Source organism: Vigna angularis, chromosome 9 (genome assembly GCF_016808095.1).
Source record: "Vigna angularis cultivar LongXiaoDou No.4 chromosome 9, ASM1680809v1, whole genome shotgun sequence".
NCBI classification, from domain to species: domain Eukaryota; kingdom Viridiplantae; phylum Streptophyta; class Magnoliopsida; order Fabales; family Fabaceae; genus Vigna; species Vigna angularis.
This window is the reverse complement of record NC_068978.1, coordinates 21,977,235-21,996,958: the sequence shown is the minus strand read 5'-3', so window position 1 is coordinate 21,996,958 and position 19,724 is coordinate 21,977,235. Positions and strand designations below refer to the sequence as shown.

General features: G+C 34.9%; 1 protein-coding gene across 1 annotated transcript; it reads right to left on the bottom strand.

The window, feature by feature from the left end:
* Positions 1-15,928: 15,928 nt before the first annotated feature.
* On the bottom strand, positions 15,929-16,423 carry LOC108346657 (secreted RxLR effector protein 161-like). The gene has a single exon (XM_017585719.1). The coding sequence runs from the start codon at positions 16,421-16,423 to the stop codon at positions 15,929-15,931; it is 495 nt and encodes a 164-aa protein (XP_017441208.1).
* Between the last annotated feature and the right edge of the window lie 3,301 nt (positions 16,424-19,724).

The following is a 19,724-nucleotide window of genomic DNA, read 5'->3' as shown; positions in this document are numbered from 1 at the left end:
GAAAATTGAACAGTGAATAGTGAATAGTAAATAGTGAAAAGTGAATAGTGAATAGTAAAAAGTGAATAGTAAAAAAAAAATTGAAAGGATAAGAATTCCTACATAACATGGAAGGAATTAGGATCAGATTTGATCAAGTTGATGATTAAAATAGTATTTTTAAAATAATATTAAAATAATAAATAATATTAAAAAAATTAATGAATAGTAAAATTTTTTACCTATAAATAGCCATCGGAGGAAATGGTATTGTGCACCAAGAAGAAGAAGAATCAAGTGAGAGCTTGAGAAATAGAGAAGAAAGAGTTAGGGAGAAATTTTTAGTTGCAAGAAGAGTAGAGGTTTTGAAGAGTTTTCGGGGAAACAAATTCGGAGCAAGCGAAGTCTGGAATAGAGGTAGGGGAGCTAACCTTTCTAAGCTTTTATATTCTGATTTAGTATTGTTTATTAGTATGCATGTCTTGAAATTATGTGAGAATACTGTTAATGCTTACTGTATATTTATTTATATTGAATTTCTGTGTTAATATTATGTGTTGTTATTTTGAATCTGTAAATAAGAAATTTGTTAAAACTAGTTGAGGAACACTTTGGCTAAGGAAAGACTTGGTACTTAAGTTTTCCATTGTGACGCACCTCACTTTCCTAGAAGTCTACTTGACAAGCTTTTAACTTAAATCTTGTTGAACAGATTATGTACTGTTAAACTATTGAGCAATATACCTCGTTGGAATGAATTATGTTATTGTGGTAGATACGAAATTATGAATTTTAATTGTGATGATTGTAATTTATTATATTTATGTGTCTGAACATGATATGAGTATTATGGGGAGATTTCATAATGGTATAATATGAGTTGAGGAATGTGAGCATTGTATGAGTCTCGTGGAGAGATTCTATAATGATGTGGTAATTGTGTATATGTTGATGTTGAGGGTCCTGTAGTTGGAGGTTATCCTGATACTCTAATAATCATCCAGTCTCAAGTAGAGAAGGATGAGTTATGTAGTGAGAGGGGTAGGAGGTCCTGGTCTATGTGTCGGTTTTGGACATAGTGTTGAGGACTAACCTTGTGAATGGTATGGAGTATTTTTTGAACTGTATTTGTAAGAAGAAGCAGAAGTCATCACAAGTGCATAACCTCCCGTGATCGCTCATCAACGTATCATCCGGATGAGTGTCAAATAGGTATTGTGGAATGAGTGTCTATTGGGTATTGTGGTGTTTATTGGGTATTGTGGGACGAGTATCTAATAGAAATTGTGGTATGATGGTATGAGGGTATATGACATAATTATTATATGATGTTAGTATCAAAGCAATTATGCATGTTTTATAAATGATTTGTTGCATGTTAGCTCACCCTACTTGTTTGTGTTTGGGTATGTATGATGATCGTATAATTCGTTATACGGGAGTAGATGAAGGAATGTCGTCTGATCCAGTACCAATGAAGAAAGAGATCGAAGAATAAGTTAGAAGAATTCGAATCATATTTATGAGTTTATAGTTGAAATATGAGTTTAAAACATGTATAGACATATATCAACTAGGAATTTTTAAGTGTGAGATTATGGGATGTTACCGTAAATGTAATGTTACAATATATAAATTATGAATTATCCAGTGTGAGATATTGGGATGTTACATTAATGGTATCAGAGCAGTTCGTCCTTAGGATGACCTGCGGGTTGTACGTTTGACCTGCCTTTTAGTGAAGAGTTGAAGTTAAAGTTTAAAAAAAAAAGATAGGAATACTGAAGTAGATTAAGGAGAAATCAAATATTAGACGAAGAGTAGAGGAGGAGTTGTATAAGGCATATAGCGCATTTAGAGAAAGTTTAGTAGGAGAAGAAATTTCTGAGTTAAGAGTACACGAGGTGTTTAGAAAAGAATGAATTATTGAAAGGATTCTAAGCTAAGATGATTAAAAGGAGATGGTTAGATTTTTTTAGTAAATGTATTGGAGTTAAGATTTGAGAGTATGAGATTCTAGTATGATGAGCAGTGGAGAAAATCCAGGTACGAAAATTTTGGCTTTCGGCTTGTGCAACATGTTATAGTTGTTAATTCTCAAAGGAAAAAGTATGAGAGGATTAAAGGATCACGGTTCATGGTTTAATGGTGGTAAATCTTATTGGTTTTGAAATATTAAAGTTATAAGAGGTAGTGTAGGTTGAATTAATATGAACATGGTAAGATAAACTGGAAGGGGAAGTGGTTCAAGTTTAAATTGGAAGTACAATTAGAAGTTGATTTGTTAAGTGTCAGTTTAAATAGTAATACAAGTTAATAAGGGTTGATACAAGTTTGGATGGCTATGTGTTATGAGAATGAGAGTTGTATTGCAAGAATTAGAGGATTAATTAGTATAACCATTAAACTATATTTTAATGTCATAAGATGGATTTAACTTATGTGACATAAGTGGTTTATTTAAATGAGTAGGTGCAATATTGATAAGGTATGATAGTGGGAAATTAGTTAGTTTTAAATTCGGCCTTATCGAGATTAAAATTTATGGTTTCAGAATTTATAACATTGGTGATATTGAGTGATTTGTTGAGTCTGATCAGAAAGGTATAGTTGTTAGGTGCTATAGGTTACAGACAACAGTGAGTTTATAGGATTAGGTTAGGTTAGAAAGTGGGATTAAAATTGTTAACCTCAATGGTTATGTGAAAAATGGGTGAAGATTTGTATGTCTCACCTTGATCTTTGACTAGTGATGCGTGTGTGAGTTTATACTTATTACTCTTAATTCACATAAGATACAAATTTGAGATTTGGTTAATACTAAATATCCTTGGGATATGGTATTGGTCTAGGGAAGCACGTTACAATTGAGATGGCGTTGTTGTCATCAACCCTAATAAGCTCCCTAGGAGAGTGGTGAGAAGTACACTTACACTTACCTGGTGCAGCTCTGGATGGGCGACGGGGGGTGGCGTTGTGTACTTGCCCTGATAAGCTCTTTGAGTGGTGGGAATTGCCCTGATAAGCTCTTTTAGTGATGGGAATTGCCTTGACAATCTCTAGGCGAGTGGTAGGAAGTAACATGGTGGTTAAATGGTTGGGAGGGTGTAATTACCTGAAAGAGCTCTTGAATAGAGTGGTGGGAAGTGATACTTGACACAATGATTTTGTGTTATGACATGTTTTAGTGATCCATAAATTCCTTATACCTTTGGGTGTAAGGTTGTAAGAGGAGAAAATATGATATATATAAATGTATACAAATTAGGGTGTTTCAAAGCCAGTCGTGATGCTTGAATGGATATATTGTTTGGCGTAGTTAGTAGTATAATTTGTGTAGATACTTTGAAGGATATAATCTGATGTGCTCTTGTTTCATGATTGTGGTATTACTAATATGTGTTATGTTGATAAAAATATGTACCATATCGATGATTATGATCCTATAATATTCAATCCTTTTGAATTCTGTAAAGACGACATTAAATATGATTTTTAGCTTGTGTGGTCATGTGAAATTAATAATTATGCTAGTTGTTCCGTTATAGTTTAAATTTGAGTTTGAATTACAAATATGTGTTAGCATAAGAGTATACAAATGAGAGCTATTCTCAAAGAAATTTCAATTTCATTATTGAAAATGAATAAAACAATGGTGTATGATATGACAAATATCATATATTTCAATAACTCAGGTCTATAAAGTCATTAGGACTACACAATTTTTCAATTGATGCAATTTTGTATTGTCCGAATCTCATAGGTATAACCAGATGCCTTAATCTTCGTGTGAAAATGATATCACCCATGTGCTAAGCAAACATATCTTATAGGGCTTTAGAAAAAAAAAATCATTAACTAGCAAAGTAGATAAAGATCACAATGCATAAATAAAATAAAATGTTCACGTGTCGGCCACAAGTGGCCGTTAAGAGTACAGTCCATAAAAATATAATAAATAAATAAAAATAGTCTCCTTAAGGAGACTATTGATCGACGAACGACAATCTCAAAGAAAGCTCTGTGGAAGGGGATTTGATGCGAAACGGCATGGGTTGAGTAACTTTCTCTTCTTCTTCATGTATAGCGGGGATGAGAAAGAGATCTAGGAGCCTTGGAGCCTGTGGAATTACCCATGAAGGATCTCCGGTGGTGCAAAAATAATAGTAGTCAGAGATAAATAAAATAAATAAAGAAATTAGAGAAAAAAAAAGGAAAAGAAAGAAAGTTTGCCATACATAAATGACGGAAGGAGGGAATATGAAGGTTCAGGGACGTCTTGCGGCAAGCGTCGATGCTTCACCCGATTTCCATGGTTTTGAAACCAACAATAGACGCTGTATTCTCCAACTTCTCCGTACTCCTTGAGTCGTCCTGTAATCTTGCGAATTTGATCTCGACTAGGATTAATGATCCCATGGTTGAAGATGTTCAACAAGATGTTAACTTGTTCCGGGGTGGACCGCCATCGTTTGTAAACTGTCTTGGCTTCGATATCCATTTTTTCTAAGTTTTTGTTCATAAAGTAAAGTAAAAGTAAAAAGATTTATTACGTTGAAGTCAAGTTTCCAATTTAAGTCAAGTTTTCCATTTTGCTTCTTCTCTTTTTAGTTTAATTTTCATTGTTCAGTCTTTGAAGTCTCAATGTCCAAAAATAGATCTGTTTCACGGTCCTCGCAATGGATCCTAACTAGATCTAAGTCCACAGAGTCCATATTTTTATTGTTGTTTAAGTTGAAATAAAAGTTTGTTTTGGTTCGTTTTAATTGGGGTACGTGGCGTTGTTCTATCCGAATGTCTCTTTCATACCTTCAAACGAAGGGAGATTAACAACGGTTTTCCAGCCTATATACCCTGTGTTTTAAGACAAAGTGTTAATTAATACGACAACATATATATAACGAGTAAGAAAAAGAGAAAAAGGAAAGAGAAGTAAAGAACATAATACTAAATAAGTGTAAAGCAGAAAAACATAGAAGAAAAGCTTGAACAAAGAGAAAAAGGGTTGAGAGAGAAAAACTTACGAACGTGTAAGTAGAGACAGAGTCTCATTTGGCAGAGGGTTCACTAAGAAGCTCTTGGACACACTCGAAGGAGAATCTCACTCGTGCTCAGATCCCACAAGCTCTCACACTCAGAACTCTCGGCGCTCAAATCTCACTCACACCCAGAAGATCACTCGAAAGCTCTCTCACTCAGAAGATCTCACATGCTCCAAAATTGTAATGCCTCAAAGTGTCGCTCAACACAGTTCGCTCCTCAGTATATACCGGAGGCTTCAATAGTATCAGTATATATATATATATATATATATATATATATATATATATATATATATATATATATATATATATATATATATAAAGGTAGTAGTATCTGATCTTGCCCACATTTGGAAGTATGAAATATTCAAAGTAGAGAGGATCTCTTAGTAGAAGTTTAACCATTCGGTATAGAAGGCCATAAAATAAAATGGTTTAGGACAAATATCAACTTAGTTATAGTAGTTTGGGATAAGAGAACATGTGACTTTACAAGGGAACTAGAAGATCATATGAAACAGTCGTGACGCCATTGGTTTCCTTAAAATGATGAATTTTCGGGGACGAAAATTTTTGTTGTTGGGGAGAATGTAAGACCCATGAAAAATATCTATAATAGTAAATTTTAGCATTTTAATAGTAATAATAATTTTAATGGATAGAAAATATAATTAAATAGAAAATTATGGTAGAAAAATTAAAATTTTTGATATAAAATTATAGTAATTCTAGAAGGAGAGTTTCAAATTTTTGATAACTTATTTAGGATTTTTTTTAAGAAAATTGAATAGTAAAAAGTGAATAGTGAATAGTGAAAAGTGAAAAGTGAATAGTGAATAGTAAAAAAAAAAGAATTGAAAGGATAAGAATTCCTACGTAGCATGGAAGGAGTTAGGATCAGATTTGATCAAGTTGATGATTAAAATAGTATTTTTAAAATAATATTAAAATAATAAATAATATTAAAAAAATTAATGAATAGTAAATTTTTTTACCTATAAATAGCCATGGGAGGGAAGGGTATTGTGCACCAAGAAGAAGAAGAATCAAGTGAGAGCTTGAGAAATAGAGAAGAAAGAGTTAGGGAGAAATTTTTAGTTGCAAGAAGAGTAGAGGTTTTGAAGAGTTTTCGGGGAAACAAATTCGGAGCAAGCGAAGTCTGGAATAGAGGTAGGGGAGCTAACCTTTCTAAGCTTTTATATTCTGATTTAGTATTGTTTATTAGTATGCATGTCTTGAAATTATGTGAGAATACTGTTAATGCTTACTGTATATTTATTTATATTGAATTTCTGTGTTAATATTATGTGTTGTTATTTTGAATCTGTAAATAAGAAATTTGTTAAAACTAGTTGAGGAACACTTTGGCTAAGGAAAGACTTGGTACTTAAGTTATCCATTGTGACGCACCTCTCTTTCCTGGAAGTCTACTCGACAAGCTTTTAACTTAAATCTTGTTGAACAGATTATGTACTGTTAAACTATTGAGCAATATACCTCGTTGGAATGAATTCATGTTATTGTGGTAGATACGAAATTATGAATTTTAATTGTGATGATTGTAATTTATTATATTTATGTGTCTGAACATGATATGAGTATTATGGGGAGATTTCGTAATGGTATAATATGAGTTGAGGAATGTGAGCATTGTATGAGTCTCGTGGAGAGATTTTGTAATGATGTGGTAATTGTGTATATGTTGATGTTGAGGGTCCTGTAGTTGGAGGTTATCCTGATACTTTAATAATCATCCAGTCTCAAGTAGAGAAGGATGAGTTATGTAGTGAGAGGGGCAAGAGGTCCTGGTCTATGTGCCGGTTTTGGACATAGTGTTGAGGACTAACCTTGTGAATGATATGGAGTATTTTTTGAATTGTATTTGTAAGAAGAAGCAGAAGTCATCACAAGTGCATAACCTCCCGTGACCACTCATCAACGTATCATCCGGATGAGTGTCAAATAGGTATTGTGGAATGAGTGTCTATTGGGTGTTGTGGTGTTTATTGGGTATTGTGGGACGAGTGTCTAATAGAAATTGTGGTATGATGGTATGAGGGTATATGACATAATTATTATATGATGTTAGTATCAAAGCAATTATGCATGTTTTATAAATGATTTGTTGCATGTTAGCTCACCCTACTTGTTTGTGTTTGGGTATGTACGATGATCGTATAATTCGTTATACGGGAGTAGATGAAGGAATGTCGTCTGATCCAGTACCAATGAAGAAAGAGATCGAAAAATAAGTTAGAAGAATTCGAATCATATTTATGAGTTTATAGTTGAAATCTGAGTTTAAAACATGTATGGACATATATCAACTAGGAATTTTTAAGTGTGAGATTACGGGATGTTACCGTAAATGTAATGTTACAATATATAAATTATGAATTATCCAGTGTGAGATATTAGGATGTTACATTAATAGTATCAGAGCAGTTCGTCCTTGCACCTCCCAATTTCCCTACATACACCTCTCTTCTCTTAAACAGGCCCAATACTAAGCCAAACAGTAACCCTATTCTAAATACACCTCCTAAATTTCCCTACCCATACCCCTCCTAAGCCAAACTTCACCAGATCATGCCACGTGGTAATCCATCATTAACAAATTGAACCACCCAGATGATGCCACATCATTAATCCTTTCACTTACTAGTGAACCAATCAGAACACGCCACCTCAGCCCTAAGACATGTGCATCATCTTCTCCAAAGAGAAACCCTAATCCACTCTACCGTCAGCCGTCGCCGTACCACCTCACCGCCGACCAACTTCTTCTTCTTTCTCGCAAGATCCCGATAGCCGCCGCGGATACCAGTCAGGCCGCCACCGTGAAACCACCGTCAACCACCAAGGCCGCCGCCAACAAAATCCAGCTCATCGTCATCATCGCGCAACCATTCTTCTTCCTCGCGAGAGGCAACCACCATGTCGCACCGCCTCCGCCAGACCATGAGGCGCCGCGTCGCAGATCGCAACCTTCAACGCACATCACCATCATCAGACCACGCTTCTCGCGCACCACCTACACTCAGAAAAACCACACAGCAAAACCCAATTCTTCCTCGCGAAATCGCGCCGTCGCACAGCAACCGTCGCGCTCCACGCCACTCGCGCCTTGCCACTACAGTACCACTATGCCATCGCCACGGTCTCACCATCACCACCATGAACCACGAGTACGCCACCTTCTCGGAACCCAATCGCGCATCTCAACCGCAATTCGTGAACTTCTCGCGAGTTCCATCTTCTTCGCACCGCCTCCATCACCGCCGCATAACTCTGGACTCTGCCACTGCCAATAGCTCGCACCTGCAAGGAGGAAAACCCAGAAAAACTAGATTCACAGAGGGCGAGCTCGAACCAATTCGAACAGCGGCACAGGAAGAGGCACAAGAACTCCCTTTCCCCCAATCTGAAACCCTAATTTTGGGTGGGAAAGGGGCTGACACGTGTCAGTTTCCCATTGACTGTAAAAAACTGGTCAAACAGAATTGATTCTGGTCAACTAAGGGATTCAGTTGCAATTTTGGGAAATTCAGTTGGGGCTAAAATGCAGATAGAGGAAATCTCAGGGTATTTGTGCAATTTTGGAAATTCAGAAAAGCTAAAAGATAAAATTCAGTTGTTGAATTAATTTAATTTGGGAATATCAATAGAAAATATCTTTCAAATAATGTTATAATTATCTAAATCTTTTAGTTATTTGGAAGATATAAGATAAAATATTCTATCAACTAAATACTCAGAGTCCAAGCCCAATCAAGCCCTATATAAAGAGACCCAAGGACTTAATTCATTCATTCTCTGATACTCCTCTCACTTTTCTTTCATCTTGTATTTAAGCATCTAGGGCTAATCTGCTGTAATTCCCTGATGGATTCTGAGGTTACGTTAAGTTAATGCAATTGTTTATTTTGATTATTGATTTAAGTTTTTCTCTCTCTATGTCTTTCATCTCTATATCTTGTTAAAAGTAAAGATTGTTGCATCATAATGTGTTTGAATCTACATGCATATTGATTATATGAGTTCTAGGATTTCTAGGTTTAATTGAGAATTTACTTTGATTTAATTTAGGAACTTTCATATGATTAAATGGTTTTTACTATCAATTGAGAATGTACTTTGGTTAGTAGTAATAATTTCAACTATAATCAATTGAGAATTTACTTTGATTGATTAACTTTTAACTTGGTTAGGAGATTTAAGAATAGACATGATTAAACACAATAGAATTTGATTGAGAATGTACTTTGGTTGAATTTATTGTGAATAATCTAGAAAGATTTTACATTTGATTGAGAATTTACTTTGGTTAAATGCATGATCGCCCTCAAATTAATTAAGAATGTACTTTAATTAATTTGAAACTTAAACAATAATCAATTGAACAACTATTTGTGAATAACTGATGATGAATCTATCTTGGAAAAGCAGTGGAATTAGCCTATTTCATCGTAACTGTTTTTAAGTTTCTTATTTGTTCTTTAAACATTCTCCAAACATTACTTTTATCCATAAGCATTGCATAGCATTCGTAAGAGTCAGATATTCAAAAGCAATTCCGTATTCGTTGGGAGACGACTCAGGATTACTTTAGCCTACCTACTTTCTTGAATACTACTTGGCAATACTGAAGTTACCTTGAAAAGTAGTATTAATTTGATAGTTTCAACGACAGCGTATCACCATACTCAAGTAATAAACTCTTGATCATCATGAATTTGAAATCAGGTTATGTGTTTGTATTCTTATAATGCAAAGGATGCCCCCTTGGCATATAAAGAGTCTTAATTTTTTTTTTACTTTAACTTGTTTGTATAGCTACTTGACAAGTTCCAAATTTAGTTTATGCATGAGTTAAAAATAAGAAGTTAGAGGAATTATGATAAAGGTTATGGAAAGTAACATATGGATAAATTAATTTTAGTTTATGATAAAGGTTCTTCTTATATTTCTCTTTTAAAAAGAGCTTATAAAGAAGCTCATCCAAAGAGGCTCCTGGTACTCAATTAGTCAACAAAAAAACAGATTTGATGAAATGAATTCTAAATAGATCAAAACAGTGCAAAAGTTGATCAGACGGGGAAAAATGATTTTTGTCCACCCCTAGACTTAACACATAATAAATCTATATTTTATTTGATTATCTTGGATCTTAAATTCTTTATCTGTGATCATTGTAACATCATTACTGTGAGAAAAGGGTCAAAACGAAATAAGTGAAGTTTTTTAACAAGTGAAATAAAGTACCTTTTCATTATATTTTAATTGTAGTCGAAGAAATATCTTCGTCTTTGGTAATTATAAAAAGGAAAAAAAATACAACTTTAACATAGGTGTCATTTTAGTGTGAATATCATGGGACATTACTGTCTCACATTCTTTGTATCCATAAGATTAAAAAGTAAAGTGGTTCTACACTTTCCTATAGTGTACAACAAAGAAAGGTGAAAGTGACGCTAAAGATCTAATTGGCTGCAGAATTACCGTTTAGTGGCCTTTGGATAAGAAGTTTGTTCTTATATTAAATCTTGAGAGATCAATCGAAGAAGCAAAATGGTATATTGATGCCACCGTTTTTATTAATCTAAGACATGTGAAAAAAAGTTGTATATACATTTTTAGTTATGTCTAAAGCTTTTTGACCACATCCTCCAAAGATGACTCACGGATTTAGCTTCTTTTTTTTTACTGCACTTTTATTAGTTTGCCTAGTTATCAAGTTTTTTCTGACTAGCTCTTAATTAATTATCTATGTGATTTTTCTATGTTTTCTTTAGTTTGATCCTAGAAATATTTTTTTTTAAAATTCCCATTGCCTTATCATCTTCCTAGGATTTCTAATTAAAGTTCCATGTTGATGTATTAATATACTGCAAATTTTATGAAGGGTAAGTATCATTTTTCAAATTAGTTTTAGTTTAATTTCAATTGGAGGCATGTGTTTCATTGTAAATCTCAATATAATTTTTTTTATTATTTTGGAAAAATTTAATTGAAGTATGTCGTGTTTTATTTCTTCTAGCTTCATTGAACGCCTTGTACCCCATTCAGAATGTGCTGCCATCTTTTGTGGGTTATAGGTATACAATCATTATGTCTCAATTTTAAAATTTAGCTAGAGAAAATCTAGTAACAGACCAATTTTAATAGTACTTTTCTCTTTTTAGGAGTGTAATTGAGATGCTTGAAGTGAAAATTAGAGAATTTGTGTGCAATTTCAACATTGTATTGGAAGAGATATCATTATCCAAACAAAATCTTTCCACGCCTCTTGATTGTATGAAAAATCGTAAATTTGATATTGTAAGTGTTCAATAATTCATTAATAGGTTTGAGTATATTTTGTTAAGTTGTTTATGTAATATATCTATTTTAAATGTAAAATGTTTGGTATGGTGTTGAATGAAAACTATTGTGATGGATAGTTGTGTTTATATATATTACAGGTTTGTATTGTGGTATATGCAATTGGCAACTATACACATTTCCAAATATTGTTTTCAAGTTGATGTTAACTGGCTCTAGTTTCTGGGAAAGTATTATTTTCTATTTTTAATCATGTTGACAAGTGTTAACTGTGGAGTGTTGTTTCCTGATTTCTCGGCCTTAAAAAATATCAAAATTTTTCTTAACCAAGCAACCATGCCATTCTGGTTTTTTCTCTGGTATGAGCCCACAGGATTTGATTGAAATACAGAATAAGGATTATTTTTGACATAGGCCCCACCAATAGTTCCAAATAAATACAAAATTATGAAATGTTGAGTTGAAGCTTCTTCAATTATCAAAGATTGAAAGACGTTATTTTGTGTGAATGATTGCAGGGTTTAGTGATAGAGAGAATCCAAGATTCAATATCAGAAGAGGATAAGAGGTTGATCTATCTTGGAGATGGAAGTGGAGACTATTGTCCAAGTTTGAGGTTGAAAGAGAAGGACTTTATGATGCCAAGGAAGAACTTTCCATTAGTGGAGACTATTCTCCCTTCATTTCCTCTTATTGCAAGCTTCAGACTCTGTCAGTCACTGCTCATGAGGCTTTGCCCAAAGCTCTACCAGTTCGACCATAGTTTCATGGTTTTGTAACTTTTGCAATGGACCAAAGTAGAATATAACATGACTAACTTTTGTCTCAATAGTATAATAGTATATATTGCATAATCAGTTACCTCTGCCTTAATTTCTGTAATATCCGATGACAATCTAGTTACAATGAGGTAGGACCATCCAGTTGTAAACATCACGTTTTAATAAAAATTGACAGATATTTGGTATTATTTTTTATAATTTGACAATTTTATTTGACTTTTAGCAGTATATGAAACTATTAGTTATTGGGTGTAGATGTGAGATCATCTAAATTTTTTTTATAAAACCATAAGTTACATACAGATTTTTCCGTATATAAATTACATACAGATTTTTCCGTATATAATATACATACAAATTTTACATACAGATTTTTTCGTATATAATTTATATACGGATTTTATATACGAATTTTTCCATATATAATTACATACAAATTTTTTTCGTATATAATTACATATGAAAAAATCCGTATATAAATTACATACCGAAAAATCCATATATAAATTATATACGGACATATCCGTATATAATTTATCTACGATAGTTTTATATACGGATTTTTGTCCGTATATAAGTCGTATGTAACCAAGTGTTATATACGGATTTTGGGCCTTATATACGGATTTTGGCTGTATGTAATTCAATTTTTTCTTGTAGTGTCTGGTTGTTCGAAGCTTATGCCATTGGAAAAGATATAATGTTGGTGGAAAGCATACGCTTTGTGTAGAGTAATTATGTGTCAAGTGTTCATCTTTGGTTTGCACATTAGAAGGTGAGGAAAGCATGAAGGCAAATTTTTCTTTAATGAATTTGAATTAGGGACAAACAACAACTTTGAATTTGATTGAAATATCATGTTTAAACCTTGTTTTGGAAAAACACACCGAGCCTGAAAAATGTTTGTACTTCCTCTTTGAAGAAAAAGATGGAAAAATATGTGTGAATTAGAAAGAAATACGTGAAACATAAGAATAGAAAAAGCTAGTCAAAATGACTGAGTGAAAAAGTTCACATACCAAAAAGAAAGAATTATCAAATAAAGATTGGGAAAAGTACAACAAAAATTCTTGAAATTTTGGATGGAATTTTAGAAACGAAAATAAATCCACCAGTAAATTTGAATTATGGAAGGATTTTATCGATGAAATTTAAAATTTTAATTAATATCTGACTTATTATCAACAAATTTTGCAGATGAAAAAATATGTCGATAATACATATTTCATTTACCGACGAATATTTTCAAACGTAAAATTTGTGTATAACTTTAATCCTTAAAATTCGTCAATAATTTAAAATTTCTATTATCAACGAACTTTTTCATCAATAAATCTGTTAATAAAAAGAGCAACAATTTTTTCACCAAAATATGCAACGTGTATGAAAAGCTGAACCTAAAATGTTCACCATTTTTCCTCAAGATATAACATGTGGAGGTGTAAAGATTAATTTCAGAGACGTGCACGAAGAAAAATCCTTAAGAAACCCATCTTCATCTTTTTCAATTTAAAAACCATCAAGGGTTTCTTCTCCAATAACTCCACATAGAAACCTTAGCCAACACTAGAGTCAACCATCATGTGTCCTTATCTAGCTAGAGCCTCTGTTGGCGAGCATAGTGTGTTGGAAGTCCCACATCAACTAGGGATAAAGCCAATTTATAATATATAAGTGCGGTGCAAACCTCACCTTACAAGCTGGTTTTGTGTGGTTGAGTTAGGCTTAAAATCCACTTCTTAATATGGTATCAAAGCCATGGTTGGAGCCTATCCTAGCAATATTTCTTGTTTCTTGGGCATTTCTATTCTATCCGATGTCGGGCCGCTATCGGACCACCCAATTTCTACTATCACGCTCAAGATGTCTATATCTCGACGTGAAGGAGGTGTGTTGGAAGTCTCGCATCGACTAGAGATAAGTCCAAATTATAATATATAAGTGAGGTGCAAACCTCACCTTACAAGTCGGTTTTGTGGGGTTGAGTTAGGCTTAAAAATTTACTTTCTAATACAGTGTTCGATGTCGTTATCAGTGAAAAATTTAAAGGACTCAAATTGATTGGGATTGGAAATAACGTAATCCATACATGAAACCGTGAGAGAACCACCGCACTGCAGCCATCGTTCAACATTAGAGGTTGTAAGCCACCCGACCACCATTTGCAGCAACCACCTGAATATGGACCTAACAAATGCGAAAGCATATGCAAGCTTTACCATGACGTCAATTCACACATAATGGGATGTCGTTGAAGCAGCGGCAATGTTCACCATCAAACTTCCATTACAGCACCTTGAAGATGCAAATTGCAAGCCACGTATAATCACCGCAAATCGGACGAACTTGATCTTCCCTGTCCTTTGATACCTTCTAATTTTTCATTTTTGATTAGTTTTTATTTGATGTTTTATCGTTTTAGTTTTAGAATGAAGATGGGCTCTCTCTTAATTACCTTCTAATTACAAATAAATATAAATTTCCAGTAGTAAATATTACCGACTGCATATTTACCGATGAATTTCGGCCTGTCAGACAAGGAATGGAGGAATGAATCTGGCCTAAGATTTCCCACATTCCTTGTTTAAAGATCAATAAAGAATAAATAATGTCAACAATGATAAAGAGTTTATCAGAATTTATAACTTGTCTTACTCATGATAAATCATGTTCCATTTATTTTAATTAAATTTTGTTGTAGAAACTAGTGTAATTTAATGTTCAGACTGCTTCTCTATTTGTGAATAATGTGTTGTATTGCTGCTTGCTTTATACATTCATTCTTTAACAATAGATTTCAGTTTCTTTGTATCGTTTTTTTAAAGTCATTTTTTACCAATGCTTAAAGACGGAGAATTCGATCATTTAAAATTGCTTTTAGGGAAGCAGTTTGGTATCTAACAAAGATAGTTTCTCACGTAATTAAAAAAATGATAAACTCCTTGACACAACTTCATAAGAAAGGTAAAAAGAATTATATGAAGTATGTAAATCTTCCATTAAAGTTTTTGTGTTAGAATGAAAGAATAAAGAAAGCGAAAAACTATGAATTCTACACAGCAACTAATGTTTTCCTTTAAAATCTTAATTAAATATTGTTTAATTGTTTCCTTTTCTAAATCTTTTTAATAATTTTGATAGAATATCGTAATTTCTTTAAAAATCTTACTTAAACAATATAAATATTTTAATATTTAAAATTTTTCTTTGAAATCGAAAGTGAATAATTGCAACGCTTAGAGTGTCTTTCTAAAAATTTAACGCAGAGGTCGCAAAAAAAGGAAGTATGAATAGCGAGATGGGTTCAGGAGGAAAAATATAAAATATAAATGGTATTTGATTTTGGGTGTTAGCTGTTAGCACTGCTAGATGTTTGTGAGAATGCAATAGTGATAACAGAGTGTAGTAGAGAATGTAATGCAGAAAGAGAGAAAAACGAGAGTCACTCTCCTTAAACAAAAGTAAGGTATATATGTATACCAGATACAAGTATGGCTGACTGTCATTTGACAGTTAAAGTCGTTAGTAGATTTAGTTTTTACATTTAACACTCCTCTCTAAAACTAAACTACTTAGGAATTTAACTCCAAGAGAATCCCTCAGCTTCTCAAACCTGTTTTGTCTTAATGCCTTGGTGAAGATGTCCGCAGTCGATTCTTTTGTGGTACAGTACACCAATTCCAACTTCCCTTTACTAACTTGATCTCTTACATAGTTAAATTTGGTCTTTATATGCTTGTTTCTGCCATGAGAGACTAGGTTTCTGGATAAACTGATAGCTGATCTGTTATCCACCATTAATCATATTGGCTTACTATGTTCGATCTTTAATTCACGTAGAATAGCTTCTAACCATGCACATTGGCAGACAGTCTCTGCAAAGGATATGTACTCCGCTTCACAGGAAGAAAGTGCAACAACATTTTGTTTCTTTGAGCACCAAGAGATTGAAGCTCCCATACACTTAAACAAGTACCCATAGGTGCTCTTCCTATCCACCTGATCACCACTCCAATCTGAGTCACACCATGCCTCCAAAACTCCACTCATACTGTCAAACTTCTTGGGGAAAAGAAGATCGTAATTTGTTGTTCCCTTCAAGTAGCACAGGATGTGCTTGGCTGCAGCGGGATGAGACTGTCTTGGATCATGCATGAATCTGCTAACTAACCTAACTCCAAAACTGATGTTAGGTCTGCTGTTACACATATATCTAAGAGATCCTACTAATTGCTTGAACAAGGTTGCATCCACCTTGCTTTCTTTCTCCTGACTCGAGAGTTTCAAGTTGACCATGACTGGAATTGACGTGCAATTGCAGTCTTTCATATTAAATCTCTTTAGAGTCTCGTTGACATACTTTCTTTGATGAAGGAAAACTCCATCTACTGTCTGCACAAACTCCAGCCAAGAAAGTGGCTCAAACTACCGAGATCTGTCATTTCAAATTCGTTTTTCATTTTCAACTTAAATCCTTCAATTTCCTCTGTAGAGCTCCTAGTAACTAGCAAATCATCAACGTACAGGCACACCAGCAAAATACCTTGTTGCTCAGCAAATTTCATATAGACTCCAAATTCAATAGTGCATTTTTGGAAGCCAAGTTTGATGAGCAGCGCGTCAATGTGTTTATTCTAGGCTCGAGGTGCCTGACGAAGGCCATACAAATCCTTGTTCAATTTGTACACCTTCAGCTCTTGACCTTTCTTTACAAATCTAGGTGGCTGTCTAACAAAAACTTCTTCTTCAAAAGGGCCATTCAGAAATGCAGATTTGACATCCATATGCCAAATGTTCCAACTATTGAAATTAGCCATAGAAACAACAAGCCTTACCATTTCAAGTCTTGCAACAGGTGCAAAAACATTAGTGAAGTCTATTCCAGGTTTCTACAAGAAGCCTTTTGTTACCAGCCTAGCCTTCCAATTTGCAACGCTTTCATCTGGTTTATACTTTGTTTTGAACACCCATTTAATCTCAATAGCCTGTTTATGTTGAGGTAACTCTACCATCTCCTACATTCTATTCTTCTCAATTGCTTTCAGCTTCTCCAACATAGCCTCCTTCCATTCTTTAATATCAACAGCTTGTTCCCATGAAAGTGTTTCAGCATTGGCAAGAAAAGCATAATGAATGATGTCACCTGAATCTGCAATTTCATTGTCCGTGAACACCTCATCCTGCAAGCCTCGTTGAGGGGAACCGAGCTCTTTGTGATCTTCTATTGTTAACTTCTTCATTAGAAACTATATGTTTAGTCTCTTTAGGCCTTTTCTCCTCCAGCCAGCTAGATACAACAGTAGATGGATTTAAACCAGTTTATGCTTCCAGCCAATTGAATGTAGTAGACGCGTCTATCAATACATCTCTGTTAGTCACAATCTCATTCTTCTTTGGACTATATAATCTGTAGGCGCCTGTTGGATGGTAACCAACCAGGATGAAAACCTCACTCTTATCTCCTAACTTCTTCCTCCTCTCATCTTGAACGTGTTTGTAACACATGAATCCGAATATCCTCAGGTGATCTACTGATGGCTTGATTCCATACCACGCCTCTTCTGGAGTGCAGTTTGCCAAGGCTTTTGTTGGACTTCTATTCAACAAATAGGCTGCTGTAGAGACAACCTCTCCCCATAAGATGTGTGGCAAATTCTTCCCTTTAATCAAGCATCTGGTCATTTCAAGTAGTGTTCTTTTCCTCCTCTTGGCCAAGCCATTGTGCTGAGGTGTGTATGGAGCAACAACCTCGTGTACAATTCCCTTCTCATCACAGAATTTGCTCATCTCCCCAGAATTAAACTCTCCACCTCCATCGGCTCTAAAAATCTTTATTTGCAGGGCCGATTGCCTCTCCACCATGGCACAAAATTTAACAAAACATGAGAAAACTTCTTTCTTTTCTTTCAACAGATAAACCCATATCTTCCTAGTCCATTCATCTACAAAAATTAGAAAATATCTATTACCTCCAAGTGTTGGTACTTCGAAGGGGCCACACACATCTGGATGGACTACATCGAGTGGCTGTTTAGCTCTTTCAGGCGCAAACTTCTTAAATTTTCTTCTGGCTTGTTTTCCCATAGCACACCCTTTACAAATCTTCTTTGGAGTGTTTATCAAAGGCACACCTTTTATCAACTCTTTACTGTTTAACAAACTCAGGCTTTTGAAATTCAAATGCCTGAATCTATAATGCCATACCTAGTTTTCCTCTTCAACATTCAACGAGGATAAACACTGTATTGCTGCTGCATTCAGATTTACCTTGAACGTCCTATTCTTGGCTAGTGGGGCTTTGATCACAAGACACTGTCTTTTGTCAAACACTTCGGTGAGGTTCTGATGCATTGACATGGTATAGCCTTTCTCCAAGAGTTGTCCAAGGGTTAACAAGTTGCTTTTCATCGTTGAAACGTACATCACGTCGTCCATAAATGCGACTCCACCATTCTTGCACGTGATCAGAACTCTACCAACTCCTTCTGCTGTCACCGTGCTATCCTTAATGAACCTCACATTGCTTTTTATTCTTGAATCAAGATTTACTAACCACTCTCTTCTTCCTATCATGTGGTTAGAACATCCAATATATAAGTATCAGCATGAATCATCTTCAGCACGATCGTGTTCGCTCGACAACAACACACGTTTAATTTCTTTAACATTCGCTGCATGGCTCATCTCCTCCAAATGCGACGCGTGGTCAGTGCAACAACGACACGCACCCGCAACATGACGTGTTGTTTTCGGCTGCAACACGTTCTCTCCCACATAGTCACACCTGTCCCGCACTATTTCTCTACACTGCTTCTCTTCTACTCGTTCTAGAGTGCTCATCAGCACAACGCGATCAGACTCTGAATCACAATCATCCTGGGCAAGATTTTCTGCTTCGTTGTTCTTGGACTCCTTCGCGGCTTCATTTTGCCAATACTCTACAGAGTAGTGCCCAAATTTGTTATAGGTGTAGCATTGAACACTTCTTTTGTCGTACCCTTTTCCTCCTCTACCTCTAAATTGTCTGCCTCCTCTATTGTTTCCCTCCTTCTGCTCACCTCCATTGTCTTCACTGATTTGATCAGAGGGTTTCGTGCTTTTACCATCATTGCGTCCACCACGTGATCTCCCTCTGCCTCTCCCATGACCTTTGAAACTTTGATTATTCCTGGCCTGCAACGCTTGATTAGTGCCCTACGTCACACCCTTTTCTGCATTCTTTCTCTCAGTCAACCTCTGTTCATGCGCTTCAAGGGAATTCTGCAGCTCTTCCACCTTCATCGTCTCAAGATCCTTGCATTCCTCTATGGCAACCACGATATGATCGTACTGTGGTGTTAAGGTTCGAAGTATTTTCTCTACAATCTTCTTGTCCTTCACAACCTTATCGCATGCTCTCATAGCGTTCACCACGATTTGAATTCTGCTAATGTACTCCACCACCGTTTCCTGCTCCCTCACGCATATAAGCTCATATTGCCTCTATAGGGACTGCAAACGAACCTTTTTTACCTTACCAGAATTTCCATAACCATCTTGTAGAATGTCCCAGACTTCTTTGGTCGTGATAGCTTTCGATACCTTTTGAAAGATTGAG